At 46.8% G+C, this 16239-nt stretch overlaps 2 protein-coding genes across 3 annotated transcripts in view; one reads left to right on the forward strand and one right to left on the reverse strand.

Moving 5' to 3' along the window:
• LOC121464241 (serotransferrin-like) overlaps positions 1–8409 on the forward strand; it is a 48075-nt gene extending 39666 nt beyond the window's left edge. Inside the window, 3 exon segments of the mRNA XM_041677010.1 lie at positions 3165–3301; positions 5085–5139; positions 7328–8409. Coding sequence (XP_041532944.1) covers positions 3165–3301; positions 5085–5139; positions 7328–7541 — 406 coding nt within the window. The 3' untranslated portion in view covers positions 7542–8409.
• A 6036-nt stretch (positions 8410–14445) lies between these two features.
• Positions 14446–16239, reverse strand: part of Rab6b (RAB6B, member RAS oncogene family) — a 58821-nt gene continuing 57027 nt past the window's right edge. For both annotated transcript variants that reach the window (XM_041676918.1, XM_041676919.1), the window contains exon 8: positions 14446–14788. In XM_041676918.1, coding sequence (XP_041532852.1) covers positions 14724–14788 — 65 coding nt within the window. In that variant the 3' untranslated portion in view covers positions 14446–14723. The remainder of the gene's footprint in view (positions 14789–16239) is intronic.

Below are 16239 nucleotides of genomic sequence, written 5' to 3' on the forward strand. Positions count from 1 at the left end.
TGGTTGTTCTCCCACTAATGGGTTTGGAGCAGTCCACTTCGTAGGAAGCATGGTATAGAAACCGTCCTTATCATCCCCTTGTGTAATCCGCCAAATGCTAGAGGCAGCATGACAGCCCAGCAAGTCTGTTCTTCAGTTACACTAAATCAGTGCCTCAAGAGCTATTTTCACGTAAGTCCTCCTGTCCATTGATTCTTAAGTTCTTTCCTAAAATCTGAACGCTCTAGTTTTAAAGGCTTTCTTCATGTTTGCCATCTAACACTGATTAAGAACTGAAGAGGTAAATTTATATGATACATTTCAATGATGTGAAGGCATATTTTAATAACTAGATTTGGAAAGCATTTTGGAAATGATGTTGTGATAGTTTAATTGGCAGTATTATACCTGAGGTATTCATGTTTTTGACTGATGGTATCTTACCTTCCTTTTTGTTGAGCATTCCAGACTTAGATTTTGTCATTGCTTCTTGCCACAAAAAGATGGTGATGAGCAATTTGTCACGGATGAGAATTTTTTTTTATTCCTCAGACAATTGAGACATACCTAGAACTGCTAAATTTGGCCATAATAGGGTGTTCTTTTAGTACTTAGGAGACTTGAGGCAGGGGGATGGCAAGTTTGAGACCTGCCTAAACAATATAGTGAAACTGTCTCGAAACCAGTTTTTTTCTATTTCTAATTGCAAATAATTTACAGTTTGTAGAATAATTATACTCTGTTATCCAAGTATTTTGAATAAATAGAATATGTAGCATATAAAGATAAAACTAAGTTCACAGGAACTTCAGTTACAATACAAGGGAATTGAAAATACTATGATCTGTGACTTTTTAAAGATTTTTTTAAAAAAATTTGTGTGCATGCGCCTGTGTGTGTTTGTACATCATATATGTGCGTGTTCCTGAAGGACCAGAACATGGTGCTGGATCCCCTGAACCGAGTTACAAGCAGTTGTGAACTGCCGGATGTGGGTACTGGGAACCTAACCTTTGTCCTCTGCAAGAGCAGCGAGTCCTCTTATCTTCGGAGCCATCTAAAAATTCTGCTTCTGGCTTAAGATTCTTTCCCCATCACTGATTTTAAAGTATTTTATTTTTTACTCTTTCTTGGATTCCTGCCCTTTTTTAAACAATAAATAACAGCGTCCAATACACACTCATTTCCTTTTGGTGAACTGTAAGCACCTATGTTTTGATCTTCATCAGACCATCTGTTCTTTGGGGATGCGCCTCTGTAACTGCCAGTGATGGCCACTTTTCTCCTATCCGGTGGGTACTTAAAGTAAACCTGCTGTTTGCTCTTTGCCAAATTCTGCTCCTTCCTTTCAGGTTCTGTTTTTCTCAGTGTCGTTTTCCTACGGGACATCTGTCTTTGGCTTCGTGGTATTTGGAATTCAAGTGTACCACCCTACACCAAAGGACGCTATCCTCTGTTCCGGTGCAGTGGCTGACAGGTCCCGCGCAGCTGGGCCAGCCACACCGAACAAAGCCTCCCACTCAAATGCAGCCTAAGAAACTGAAACAGCTGGCTTCCTGCCTCACAGCTGCAGGGCACAAGTGGACACTGCAGGCATAAGACCCCGGTGAAAGATTAGCATGAAACTTGGGCCAGTTCATCAAACCCTGTGATGCCGACAGATGGCACTGTCTGTTCTTTCTCACTTGTCACAGCGTGGGACTCTGCTGACATTTTTGATCCTTCTCTCTGCCGTCTCTTTGCTAGTTTATCTAAGAAATCCTTTTCCCTTGAGTGTTGTGTGAGCCCTCAGATCTACTGTCTAGTTTGCTGTGTTCTTTTCAGCTAAGTTATATCTGCTTAGCTTTCCACTGAGTTGCCTATTTCATAGGCTATTTTTATGATGTAGTCTTTAAAATACCCTTTAAAAGTACACCTGCTTCTTTTTATTTGTTTCTACTAGTCTCTAAAATAATTTTAAACATAGATTTTATTGTAACTTTGGTGTTTTTTTTTCTTCTGGAGGCAGGGCCTCCCGTAACTCAAACTGGCCTTGAACTCATATTTAGCCAAAGACGACCTTGAGCTTATGACCTCCTTGCTAGGGTTACAGGAATGCGCTTTGTCTGGTTTTATGCTGGCTGGGATGGATCTGAGACTTTGTGCCTGCGGTGCAAGCATTCTATCAACAGCACATCTCCATGACTATGTGCTTAGGTCACTCTAAACTCCAGTTTGGGGGTTCTGGATATTCTGTGTTGGAACTGCATGTCTAGAACCCCTCCTTCAAGGGAATGGGTGTCACTGATGAGGTTGACAGTCTTTGATACTTTAGGATGCGAAGGGTAGACTCCAGGGTTATTTCCATCTGTTGGTGTCATGGGGGTTGATGAATCTGGTCTGGTTTTTATGTAACCTTCGCCTGGGATCTTAGTGCATGGCAGCTGTGAGGCATTTGAGACAGGTGTTGTAGTTCTTGGGAATTTTTCTAATCACAGCCTCCATTAGCCTGCCTTTGAGCTGGAGGCTTTGTGCAGCGTGTTTGGTGTGGCTGCGCAGGTTCCTCTTAGGCTCTGCGCACCCCTCTTTACTTGGGCCTTCACGCTCCTGACCCTAGGACCTGTTTGTAGTTCTGACGGCTTCGTTTCTGCTACAGGATAATTATTGCTGTTGCCTGAGGTTAGCGCCATGTGCTCATAGTTCTTCTTGAGCTACCGTCCCAAGAGTTCTCTGTCTTCACTTAGGTACCAGTAGTCTTTGTCGGACAGGAAAACAAACTGTACAGGTCAGTGTGTCATCTCTGACCTGGCTTTCCACAGCTCACCCCCCACATGTACTCTTTCCAAGGTGTGCTTTATCTGTACGGTCAGCACACTCCTTTAGCCCAACGGTCTGGGCCAATTTGTGGTTTGTTGGTTCAGCTTTAGATCGTCCTTTGATCTTGTTCAAATGTCTTCCTCTTTGTTCTTACTCCATTGTGGACTATAGGATGATTTCCTGGCCCTTGAGCAGACACCAATTTCTTGTGTCCTTTTAGTTTCTTAACAGCTGTATGATTATTATTATTGCTAATATTATTATGTCAAGGTGTGTGTGTGTGTTTGTGTGTGTATGACAGAGGGCTGAGTCTAGCGAGATCGGGGGTCCTGTCCTGTGGCCCCCACTTACTGTGTACTCATGTGCCTCTTCCCTCTAACTCACTGCAGGGCTGTGGTGTTCGTGGTGGACAGTGCAGCATTCCAGCGGGAGGTGAAAGATGTGGCCGAGTTTCTCTATCAGGTCCTCATCGACAGCATGGGACTGAAGAATGCACCATCCTTCTTAATAGCCTGCAATAAGCAAGGTGCTCCCTGGCGGCGGCAGTGGGTTGGTCTAGGATTGCTACTGAGAATTAGTTCATTTACCTGCAGTTGTTACTGTCGAGCATGGGGCACAGGGGTGTCGCAAATTAAGGGATTAAATCTTCATCTATTACTATTTCCCAGTCTTTTTACCAGGCTGCCCTAAGGACTGGCAACCAGGTGTTGTTATACCCTTTTTCATAATATGGTGCTTTTTATTTTGAAGATCCTAAATTATTTTACTTTACCAAATGTTAGTTTGTGAGGTTGCATACTGTTACTTCTGGAGATTTTGGGGGGACTCTGTAAAACAGCTTTACCACTGAGAGGTTCCACCACAGGAAACTGCATCCCCTTTTGGGGCTCACACTTGGGTCAGCGGGCTTCAGTTCTGGGCCCAGTTCAAGTAACCCAGGATAGTTGGTCTTTCAGAACTCTCTCACATCCACATTTCCTAGGAGTCTGGAGCATTTTTCAGAAGTGATTTTTTAAAATCCTAATAATACCTGCTGCGGGTATTATTTTAAAATTATTTTTAGGGGCAGGAGAGATAGTTCAGAGGTTAAGAGCAGTAGCTGCTTCTCCAGAGGTCATGAGTTTAATTCCAGCAACCACACGGTGGCTCACAACCATCTATAATGAGATATGGTGCCCCCTATAGGCATGCTTACAGGCAGAACACTATACATAATAAACAAATCTTTTAAAAAATATTAAAAATAATTTTTATATGTACGGGTGTTTTGCCTACATGTATGTCTGTGAACTGTATTCACACCTGGTACATGAGGAAATTAGAAGAGGGCTTTGGATCTGCGGGACTGGAGTTACAGACAGTTGTGAGCTGCCATGTGGGTGCTGGGAATCGAACCTAGATCCTCTGAAAGAGCAGCCAGTTCTCTTACCGCTGAGCCACCTCTTCAAGTTCAGCTCTTACCTTTCTCTGTTTTATATAAGGAGGACATTCAGTACCTATTGGTTTGGGCTTTGTGCCCTCCTGGGCTTGTTTCTAACCTATAGTGTACTTCATGCTTGCCACAGCTTCTAAAAATTAGCTGGTTGGATGAGGTTCTCTTTAAACAGTAAATAAGGAGTTGCGTGTTAAAGTTCTCATCAACTGTCAGTCACAGTGCTGTGGACAGGTTTAAGCTTGAAAGGCTTGTACGGTGTGAAAGCTCAAGCTTACTTAGTTTTATGGACATTAGCAGTAGAACAATATGTCTTATTGCATTTAATGTTTTTTAAAGCATTTTTCAAAAAACTACAAATACAGCATTTACTTTGACAAAGAAAGAAATAGCATAACAAAAAATGATTTAATGGGGCTGGAGAGATGGTATAGCGGTTAAGAGCACTGTCTGCTCTTCCAGAGGACCTGGGCTCAGTTCTTAGCTCCCGCATGGCAGCTCACAACTGTCTGTAACTCCAGTTTCCTGGGATCTGACCCCTTCACACCAATGCACATAAAATAAAGTTAAAATAATTTTTTTTTTGATTTTCGAGACAGGGTTTCTCTGTAGTTTTTGGTGCCTGTCCTGGAACTAGCTCTTGTAGACCAGGCTGGCCTCGAACTCACAGAGATCCTCCTGCCTCTGCCTCCCGAGTGCTGGGATTAAAGGCATGTGTCACCACCGCCCAGCTTTAAAATAAATTTTAAAAAAATGGTTTAACAAAGGAATGGGAGGTAATCTTCTTGGAATAAATAGGAATTTTCTATTGTGGTAGAAATCCAAGGCAAAGACACATTGAGGTTTAATCTAGAACAATGCTCTTATTTCCCCCCAGATATCGCAATGGCAAAATCAGCGAAGTTAATTCAGCAGCAGCTTGAAAAGGAACTGTAAGTGCACGCACTGCTGGCAAATGTCCCGGCACCCAAGCATCCAGTGCCTGTGTATGGTTATCAGAATTACAGTCAAGATTAGTGTGGAATGTATGTGTTAAATAATCTATGAAAGAATTAGTGGAATTCTTAAAAACTTAATGATGTTCATAGCTGTTTTAAAATTTCGTAGCCGGGCAATGGTGGCGCACGCCTTTAATCCCAGCACTTGGGAGGCAGAGGCAGGCGGATCTCTGTGAGTTCGAGACCAGCCTGGTCTACAGAGAGCTAGTTCCAGGACAGGCTCCAATGTAGTAATAAGAGCGGCGGGGCTGCGTCCCCAGCACCCCGGCTGCCTGCTCCGCTAGCTTATGCCCCGAAATAACAACACACAAACTGTATTCTTTTAAGCACTGCTTGGCCCATTCTCTTCTAGGCTAATTCTCACATATTAATTTAACCCATTTCTAATCATCTGTGTATAGCACCCCAAGTGCGCTTACCGGGAAGATTCTAGCCTAGTCCATCCTGGGTCGGAGCTTCATCCCGGGAGCGGGGCATGGCGTCCCTCTCTGAGGCGTCTGCTCCGGAGAGAGCAGAGCTGTCGCGACTCTGAGCTCACTTCCTCTTCCTCCCAGTGTTCTGTTCTGTTTACTCCTCCCACCTATCCTCTAACCAATAAAATGGGCCAGGGCAGTTCCTTTATTAGCCAATGACCTTCCTCCATCACTCCAAAGCCACAGAGAAACCCTATCTCGAAAAAAAAAAAAATTTCGTGACTTACTGAAACCATCAGCTCATTTTGTTCTTTTATAGCTGGAAGGTTTGAGAGACTTAGGACACTAAGTTTAAAATAATTTTATTTCAGTGAATGAAGGCATGTAAAACAGTGCTAAAAGGTACAAATAATATGTAAATTAGTAACATTAAATAAAAACTGAGGGTCAGGGGAAAAGGGAAGTAAAAAAATTAAAAGCTATTGGAAGCTGGGTGTGTTCCCGCAAACCTGTAGTCCCAGGACTCTGGAAACAGGGAAAGCAAGCGTTCCAGGCCTGCCTGGCCTATATAGTGAGAGCCTGTCCCAGAAAATAAAATTTAAAAATTAGGCCTGGTGCTGGTGGCGCATGCCTTTAATACCAGCACTCGGAAGGCAGAGACAATGGCCGAGGTCAGCCTGGTCTTCAGAGTGAGTTCCAGAACAGACTCCAAAGCTACAGGATAAATAAATAAATAAATAAATAAATAAATAAATAAATAAAATAAAAAATTGTAGCTACTGGAAATTATTTTTGACAGAACAAGAACACTTAGGAAGAATATAAAAATCCATGTTACTGTTTTGTAATTTCTTACATGGTTTTCAAGCTGTTGGCAATATTACTTATCTTAGTGCCGAAAAGCTTGTAAGTGGAGTGAGATAGACTGAGCATTAAATGGAGCCTGGCAGGCGTCTGTGCAGGTCCTGTTTCTAGGAACTACAAAGCTATTTTGCAGAAGAAAAGACCAGCACAGAAAACCCATTTACATTTTCTTACTGCTTTTGTAAGAGTAAGGCCTGTGGTTTTCAGACAGGGTCTGCAGCCCTCACTGTCCTGGAACTCACTCTATAGACCAGGCTGGCCTCGTACTCACAGAGATCCACCTGCCTCTGCCTCCCAAGTGCTGCAATTAAAGGCGTGCGCCACCATGCCCAGTTTGCTATTTTAGTATTTATAAATATTAGTCCCTAGCAGGAAGTCAGTCAGCATTTGCCTGTGTGCTCTCTAACAGGACGAGCAGCTGGCAGGAAAGTGGCTTAATTTGGGAAGGTTTTTCTACTTGGAAAGAAACAGGATGGATGAGACTGAAGTCTGCATATGTATGAACTTTAAATCCGAGAAGACTCACGATAAAAAGCTCCCTATCTCCCCATGCTGAAGTTTACAAACCTTGACTTTTTATAAAACATGCATTTAAAACTGAATTTTCTATGGTGTCATTCAGATCTTAGAAGTGGAATTAGGCTTAAAAGAGGTGGTGGCACCTGGGTCTCCTAACCCCCTGACTTCTGGCTAATAGACAGGTTGGACCCATCTGACCTGTTTATCTGAAACAGTGGTTCATAGATATAAAGGATAAGTCAGCAGCGTTAATAGCAAATTGACGGCTAGCCTCTCAGTCTTGAATGGGTACTGATGATTCCTCTGACTTGTCCCTTTGCCCACAGCAACACCTTACGAGTCACCCGCTCTGCTGCTCCCAGCACACTGGACAGTTCCAGTACTGCACCTGTTCAGCTGGGAAAGAAAGGCAAAGAATTCGAATTCTCCCAGTTGCCCCTCAAGGTGGAGTTCTTGGAGTGTAGTGCCAAGGGTGGACGAGGGGATGCCAACACCGCCGACATCCAGGACTTGGAGAAGTGGCTGGCCAAGATCGCCTGAGGGGCAGCCCTGGCTGCAAGCCTTGGGCATCTGTGACTGACAAGCAGTTTGGGAAAGGGCTGTGGTGGTGTGGAGCTGAAGAGGGAACATGGCCTGTGTCTGCAGCATCTCCGTGTTCTAGAAACAATTGTTACAGCTCGAGAGCATTGTCCCTCCCTCTAGCTCCTTTCTCAACTAGTCCTTTTTATCTAATTCTCCTGTTCTTCCTCTTGGTAGGTGTAGCATTACTTCAGTGTGTGACATAGCAGAGAGGGCATTACCATGAGAAATGGGAAGTTCTTGTCCTCTGCCTCTGCTTCGGTCCCTTTTCCCGGAGCCAGACCTGCCCTTTTATGGAGCCAGTTCATTTCCAGTTGCCCCTGGTATTTTGGCATAACTAATGCATCGTCAGTTCTTAGTGAAGTCTCAGATATAAAGGTAGTTACAGCGAAGACAGGTTCAGAACCACAGGGCACCGTTGACAGTGACCTGTCTCCACTCCAGCTGAGGTTCAGAAGCCTGCCGGAAACCTCTAGAGTCACTCTCACGTGACGGATGTAAGAGCCAGCTCCCCAGACACTCATGGTTTAGTGTGCTCCAGAGGTTCCCCTGGGGAGATCCGGGAGACAGTGCACTGCTGCCTCTGGGGGCGAGTGAGGCCCCAGGCTGTCTGCCTGTGCTACTTGATCAGGTCCTGTTGTGTCGCCTCAGCTCAAATGCCGTGGAACAGCACAAACGGGAAAAGTCCACTGTATGTATTTTTAAGTGAATTCATTCATGCTTTAAAAAAAAAGTTGCCTTTTCAAAGTAATGCTGTCTTAAACATTTGTGTTTTTATTGCTTTTACAAATGGCTGGTATCTTGATAAATAACTGTCTATCTGAAAGCATTAAGTTGAATGATGAGTGAGTATAGCTGGGAAGCTGAACTAGGATTCAAGCTCAACTCTAGGTTACCTGAGCCTACTGCATGTATACAGACTCTGTCTCCTCTCACACTCAGAGACAGGCCTCATTAGGGAGACCCTGTAGGAGAGGCATGACTCCAGGTGTGGTGCTTGGGAACACGCACAGGAGTGTCTGGGCTGGCCTTGGGGACCAGTGGGAGTCAGGATAAACACAGGGTGTGCTCCCTGTGCAGTCCAGCCCCAGCCTCTGCCGCACCACATGGCATTCCTGTGGGGCCCAGAGCGCTGCTGTTCCCAGCAGGCACTCGGGGGCTCCCCACCCTCACGCATTTCCTCCTGGTGCGTGAGATGGGTAGCCCAAAGGTTAAGTCAGGAGGTGACCCTGTCAGTTCTTACCAGAAAGCAGTGTGCTGCTGGGGTTCTCACTGCTCTCTGGACCCTGCTGCATGAATGACTGACATTACAGTAGCTGTGCAGGGGAAGAAAGGTAGGTGTTTAGTTAAAGACTGTGTGTTTGCTGGGCAATGGTGGCGCACGCCTTTAATCCCAGCACTCAGGGAGGCAGAGGCAGGCAAATCTCCATGAGTTCTAGGTCAGCCTGGTCTACAGCGTGAGTTCCAGGACAGCTGGAAATACACACAGAAACCGTGTCTCAAAATAACAAACTGTGTTCACTGACACTACTCCCTTTTTCTGGGTAATAAAGTGATCTTATTTACTGAGAGAATCGGCACATCAGAAAAGTGATGAGGATGGAGAGCAAAGATATAAGTTTTATTCATAGCCCGAGGGTGCTCTTAAACGAAAAGTTAGGTTGGACAGGGCTGGAAACTCGGTTGGTAGAGTGCTTGCCTGGTGCTGCAAAGCCCAGTTGTACAGGGGCAGCTGCACTGAGAAAGGCCTGAAGGATTCCATTTCTGGAGTCTCAGCATGACCAGACTTCATTCTGGTTTTTCAAGCTGTGGCTGGCAGTGGTAGCTTTTCACTACCAGGTGCCTCATAGTTTCTGGAAGGGCCTCAGCTCTCACTGAACAACAGCTGGGGAACCCCTGCCACTGTTTCCCAAGGCCTCTACACCTCGTGACATGAGGTCTTCTGACATCATTTCACCCAGAATGTAGCCTTAATCAGCACCCTTAGGTCCCACCCCACAGGAGCACCTAGCCATGTTCTGTTGACCTTATAAAATACGTGTTTGTGTATATATGTGTATATACATGGATATGTTATATATAACATAGCCAAGAGTACAAGGTTTCCCATATATATATATAAATAAATTTGGGCTTAGCAAATAGTGGTCACTCTTACAGTGATGAGGCGAGTCGCCCAGTAGCCCCTGCCCTTGCCACACTGCACTTCAAACAGGACAATCACAACGTCATCTTGAGCACACATGGAGTACCTCAGCCTTGAGACAGTAGGGCTTAGCTGTGCTAACGTAGGGAGCAAGCATGCCCTCAGTGTGAAGCCCCGTGGCTCTGGACACTACTGTGTTGGAGGAGGGCTGCTGTTCTCACTTTCATCTGGCATGGAGTCATGTTCCCAGGCTCTCAGCCCTCCCCACTTCCCCATCCCCTGTATCTGCCCACCTCACACCTTACCGCTAGATACCAATCTAAGTGGGCAGGGACTTTTGTATCCTCGTGGTGGCCTTGAGTTGGCAAACTGGAGTGTTCCAGAACTTTTAGGACCTTTTGATGGGAAAGGTCACTCGTGAACTGAAACTTCAGCATTCTAAGGAATTGTTCCCAGAACCCAGATAGGAACTCAGGACACCTGCTATGGTAGGTGTAGTGGAGATGGAGACCCAAGAGGCCTCTCAGAGACTGTCCCCCAACTGGTGTGGAAGAAGCTGGGGTGGTGATGGCTGATGTCATCTAAAAGGGGATCATGACAACCCCTAAGTTCTTGCCTTTAAATGACAGGCAATCATCAAAGGGTAAGAAACCTAGTCCCTGCACTCTGCCTCCTTAACCCATAGCCCTGTTGAGTAGAGTGGAGAGGTGATAGATACACTCCCGAGTCCTGGTTCCTCCTGGAGTCGCCCTGACCTTTTACTGTTAGACTCTAACAGACGAGGCTGTGCATATAATCTCACTAGCCCACAGTTTTCTCCGAGAATCAGTGGAGAGCCCAGGTGAGCAGGGACAAGAGGCAAAAGGCCTTCCATTGGGGACATGCCACCCAGACATGAGAGGGCCTTTGAGGAAATCCACTTTTAAGCCCCCTATATATAAAACCGTACCACTTAGACACAGTCGACAAGAAGCTTTGTGTTGAGAATCAGGACATTTATTGTTTGACCAACATGCTGAGTCTTTTCCACATATTACACAGTTGAATGTAAAGTCAATATGGCCGCTTTGCCTTCTGAGCCCATTACAGATGGAAATGCCACCCTCTGTGTTCCTCTTTTAAAGAACAGGTGAGGTGAGAAGTCAACACACAATAGGCAGGCTGGCCTTCGTTGCTATGGAGGCTTCTCGTCTCCTGAAGAGACCATCTGAACTCCCGCTGCAAGGCTTTCCTGATAATATACCCTGCAGAGTGCCAATCAGACAGGGCCTGGAGTCCAAGGAGTTTGTACACTGAAACTGCAAGATTTTGGAATACCGAAGAAGTTGATTTCAAACAAAAATTAAAAGGGTGCCCTGACTACTGCTCTGTGTGTGGTTAGACAACGCAAGTAGATTTGGGGACCACCCATTACAGCGAAGGAGCCCAAACTGCAGCTATATTCTCTGTAGCTACTAAGGCTGGAAAGAACATGTTCTAGCCATGGTGCAGAGACGGCTCAAGGGACACGAGCACAAGATGCAGTCGTACCCCAGGTCAGCAACGGGTGGAGGATGCCAACACTGGCTCTGATCGTTCCTGGCTTGCAGGTGACCTTGTCTGTTTTGGCTGGCTCCCGGTGCTGCGGCACGATGACAGTGCCTCCCATTCTTGGGGGAGAGGTAGTCTGGGAACTAGTGAGCACTGAGCCCTGAGCATTTGACACACTCAGACACACTCCTGCCTGCTGGCTCTCGTAGCTCTGACTCACCACCTTCTCCTGCCCTGTCTTCCTGACAGCCTCTCCCCCTTCCGTATGGCGAAGGAATTAACTGCTCTACCTGCAGGACGCTGACACCACTGCTGTCCCCATACTGTCACACTGGATGCTGGAGGCCAAGCACTGGCTATAGCTCTCGTTGTGCCCAGCTGTCTACACTCCTAGTTACCACCTTGCAACACTTATCTCTGCTGCCTGACGTTTAACTGATGCGACCGTGGCTTTCGCCTCCCATCTTGGGGTATTGCAGAAATGTTTAAGATGGCGACAGGAAGGAAGCAGTGGCTGTGACAGCAGTCAGGCCCTGGCCACCGAACATTCTAACCTCTGACCCCATAGCAAGACTAGCACTCAGGACACTGACGTCACACCTCCATTTTGGTGTGCATGTGGGTATAGCTAAGCTGCCTGCCTTTCCAATCTTAAGACGATTCCTGAAATGCTCACAGAAGTTTTGCTGACAATCTCCTTCAAGACTTCTAAAGAAAAGATAGAGGATCATGTCCATCTGCCAGGCCAGGCTCAAATGTCCAGGGAGAGGAACTGAATTACTAAGTTGAGATCTTGTCCTAAGAGAATCCTCTATCTGTCTTCTGACTGATGTGGATTCAGCAAAGATGGGGGCACTGAGATAATTTCAGGACATCTTCAAGCGAACCTGACCAGATCCTGCCAACAAGGAGGGTGGGTGGGCGTCAAGGAGAAATCAGTCCCAGACGCAACAGAATTAGTTCTGTGCGGGGCCTAGCTGCCTTAATGGCCGTCAGAGAAGGAGATGGGCTGAGGAAAAGGCCAGGGCACCGCTGGGGTGGGAGAGCAATGGGGTGACTGTACCCTCATTTTTAGAAGCAACGAGACTGGGAGACCCTAAACTCAAGAGGGGTTTTGTGGACAAGCTAGGAAGGCAGGGCTCCTTAGGTCCGATCAACCAGGATGGCATCCACCATGGTTCCTGCTGTTTCTAAAGCATGCCATGATGCCTTAGATTGTGTGCACAAGAGGGAACGGATCTGCTACTTCAAGTTAAGAAATACGGGAAAAGTTATCGTTTAGTGCCAAGAAGATAAAAATTCACCCTACATTCATTCCTTGAGACACAGGACAAAGCCCTGTCGTGGGGCTCTGCCAGAGGCTGCCAGCGAAGCCCTTCCCTGCCAACCAGGCTGCTGTCAGCACAGGGTAAGTGTGCCTTCTTCCAACAAGCACCACTTAGGTGGGGTGCCCACGGTGGGGGGACACTGGCCCACAAAGGCATGCACACCTGTGCACACAGGTACAGAAAGCAGTGAAGGTGGTTCTGTGGACGAGTTCTGATTGTAGCTTAACACATCTATGCACTATTTTATTGAAGGCAAGACAACCACAAGTTATTGGACAATATTTTGAGTATTTCTTATTTCAGTACACTGCATACTTTTGAACTTCCAAAACTGGAATCACAATGCAAGTTCCAACTTGAGAGTGGGAGCGACAGGAATATACATTGAGCACATGTATACGTGAGGATGTGTGTGTGGGGTGTATGCACAAGTCTATCTCTATGTATAATTATGTACACACATAAAAAAGCTAAACACATGATGTTTCAATTACGCTTGTACATTGGTCCTTGCCTTCTGGAAGCGGTACCCAGGAGGATCCTGCTTCCTCTCTTCGTCACCAGAGCAGGCACTGACACTGTCTCCCAGGATGGAGAAGCATGGCAGGCCCACTCACTAAATGAAACCCGCCATGCAGGCTGCCATTCTGAACTCATTTCTGAGAAGTTCCATAATTCATCCCAACCCCGTGGTGGCATTTACCCTGCACATCAGCGGTCTGGAGACGAGCCAATGCTATAGGATTGGGATGTTCTGAAGGGTCACTGCCCCTGTCTTTTTTTGGGCAGGCTTAGGGCAGTGAGTCTGGGGGCGTTGAGGGTATGGGTTACTCTGCTTTGAGGAGAGAACTCTGTTAAGAGTCTCTGAGGATCTTTAAGACTAAAGCAGTCTCAGGAATGAGTGGAAACAGCAAGGACAGCTTGCTGGGGCAGGTGGTAGTGCCCTGGGCAGCCTTCTGGAAATCCTACAGTAACCTCAAGATGCCTGTAGTGCAGCCACAACACTCCAAAGGTATTCACACAAAGATTTCAAATGTACCATGCCAGGGGCTGAAAACACATCAAGGAATCAACGCTCCCACAACAGTACCCAGCAAGAGTAGTAGAAGGTCTGGGAACACATATTGTTCAGAGTCAGGGCAGACATCCGTCTCTTCCCCAATCACAGGTGGACCAACGGCACGTACCCCAGGCTTCAGCACCCCTGAGCACCCCGCTTCACCTCACACATTGAATTGGCCAGTCAGCCTAAGTACATGCGTCAACTGTTGGGCCAGTAGCTTACAACATTTGAGAACCACAACCCTGCCTCTGTCCACAGCTGCCTGGAGCACCCCATCCTTCCAGTACCTTCTCGCTCTGCTCGTCACTGGGTTAGCACAGAGAACACACAGTTGTCTGTGTTCTCTGTCTGCATGTTTTTTCAGGGGAGGAGATGAGGCAGAAGCAGCCGTGGGGCCTGGCGCTGATGCTAAAGCCCACAGGCCTTCATTTCCAGTCAGGGGCCGGCTAATGTGTCCCACTCTGCCAAGGACGGACTGAATAATGGCCCCTCTGGGCTGTTTTGTTAAACTAAAGTCTGATTTGACTGAGGGGAGCCTGGGTAGAGGGCTTGGTTGGTTTGAGTCATGTGACCCAGGCCTGGAACCTAATTACTACTTTTCAGTTAATTGCTTTAATTTACGGGACAGGGGATGGGAGGAAGGTAGAGGTGACACACAGTTTCAAGAGAACAGGAAGGAAGAGGTGTATGGAGAGGTTCTCTATAAGTTTACAAATATACAAAAACAAAAACAAAAAAAAGCACATCTTTCAAATAAAAATGACTACTTCTTTTATCTGGCAAAAAGTTGTATACACATGATTTAAATTTTTTTTAATTTTAACAGTTTTTGGCAATCTTAATAAAGTACAATATATTACAACCAAACCAAAAAATAGTTGTTTAGGTAACAGCTGTTAAGAGTGACGTGGTCCCTGATGCCCAGCCTCCCTCCCCATGTCCCACCCTACTCCTAGAGAGAGAGAGAGAAAAGAAAGATCCTCCCGTTTGATAAACTCATTTCCCACCCCGTTAGGAAGCTAACCAATAGGAGGCAACACAAGTGAGCGTTTTCGAGGAAGCCGAGTGGGTCTGCATTAGCAGGAGCAGCCACCCTCGCTGGCCGGGGGCTCCTGGGGCTTGTCCAGCTTGATGTCAATCACTGTAGGAGGCTGGCTAAGGAAGATGACGGTCACCAAGATGCCACTCTGTCCATCTGCACACCCCACACTCAGCTCTTAACTCAGCTGGAGTGGGAAGGAACTGCCCGTCTTCCACCCTTCTCTCTCCTACCTCCACCCGCCTACAGCCCCCACACTGTCTACCTAGAGGGAAACTTGGGCTATGACGTGACCCAAAGGCCGGGGAGGGTCTGTCTCAGAAGCTTTTCTCAGTGACTGATGGATGGTGCTCAAATTCCGTTAGTCTCGGCCTCATTAACTGCTGGCCCTCCTCCCAAGTGCTACTTTGTCATGGCACACCCTCTGAGGGTGGAGGATGCTCGCAGCATCCCTGATCTCCACCCATCCTCTGCCAGAAACACTTGCTTTCCAGTCCCCTAACTTACCACAACCCAAGTCGTCGGCAGACATTGCCCAATTCCCCTCATGAGGGAGGGCCGGAGTCAGTCCAAGCTGAGAAGCACTGGTCCAGCTAAAAGGCTGGCTGCTGCCATGATGACATTCTGTCCCATACGGGAGTGACCTGACTGTGTTCCAAAGGAATCTTCTACAGTGCAGTCTGAGGCACAACACTTATGGACACCACGTCGGGTTTTTGGACTGTGTCTAAACATCTCCTGAGAAACCTGTTACAAAATACATCTTCCTGGTGGATCTGGAGATGGATCTGCAGGGCGAATTACCAAAAACTCTGGAACATCCCAATGCACGCCACCTGGGAAGCCATTGCTACAGACGCTGGGTAATTCCAAGATGGCACTGTTCAAAAGGACTTGTGGTGGGAGGCTACTCTCCATCTGCATGGTAGCCACAGGAAACTTTTTAAACTGTGTGTGTGTGTGTGTGCGCGCGCGCGTGCGTGTGTGCGTGTGCATGTGTGTAGTAGGGTCTCTCACTAACTCTGGAGCTAGGCGGGTGGTAAGCAAGCCCTACTGACCCTCCTGTCTCTGCACAGCACTGAGGCTACAGTTGTGTGGCCATGTCTGGGCTTTCACAAGAGTGTCAGGGATTCAAACTTGGGTCTTCGAGCTTGCGCAGCAATTGCTCTTACCCACTGACCCATCTCCCACATCCCGAAACTTAACTTTTATATTAACCCAAGTTTAAGTGGAAACACTCGTGTAAGACTATGATATTATAAAGCATAACTTTAAATACTTTGCTGCAAGCATTTGTACATACTAACATTTAATGTTTCTTTTTTTGTAATGCTACGTGCCACTGAAATACTGTGGTCGAGGGCTGCTTCTGATTGAAAAGATGGGGAAGAATGGGTGGGCTGACTTCTCAATCGCCCCCAGAAGAGGAGACTGTGCGGAGATGTGCCATAGGACTTGGGATGAACCTGCCCTGTGCTCTTCTGTAACAGGACAGCATGTGGCTGCATGCCCCTCAAGCCCAGTATGCTGCACCGGCCACAGTCAGGACCCCA

The sequence above is a fragment of the Microtus oregoni genome, unplaced genomic scaffold, assembly GCF_018167655.1.
Source record: "Microtus oregoni isolate MIOR12 unplaced genomic scaffold, Mior012 000028F_ref0000031, whole genome shotgun sequence".
Taxonomy (NCBI): domain Eukaryota; kingdom Metazoa; phylum Chordata; class Mammalia; order Rodentia; family Cricetidae; genus Microtus; species Microtus oregoni.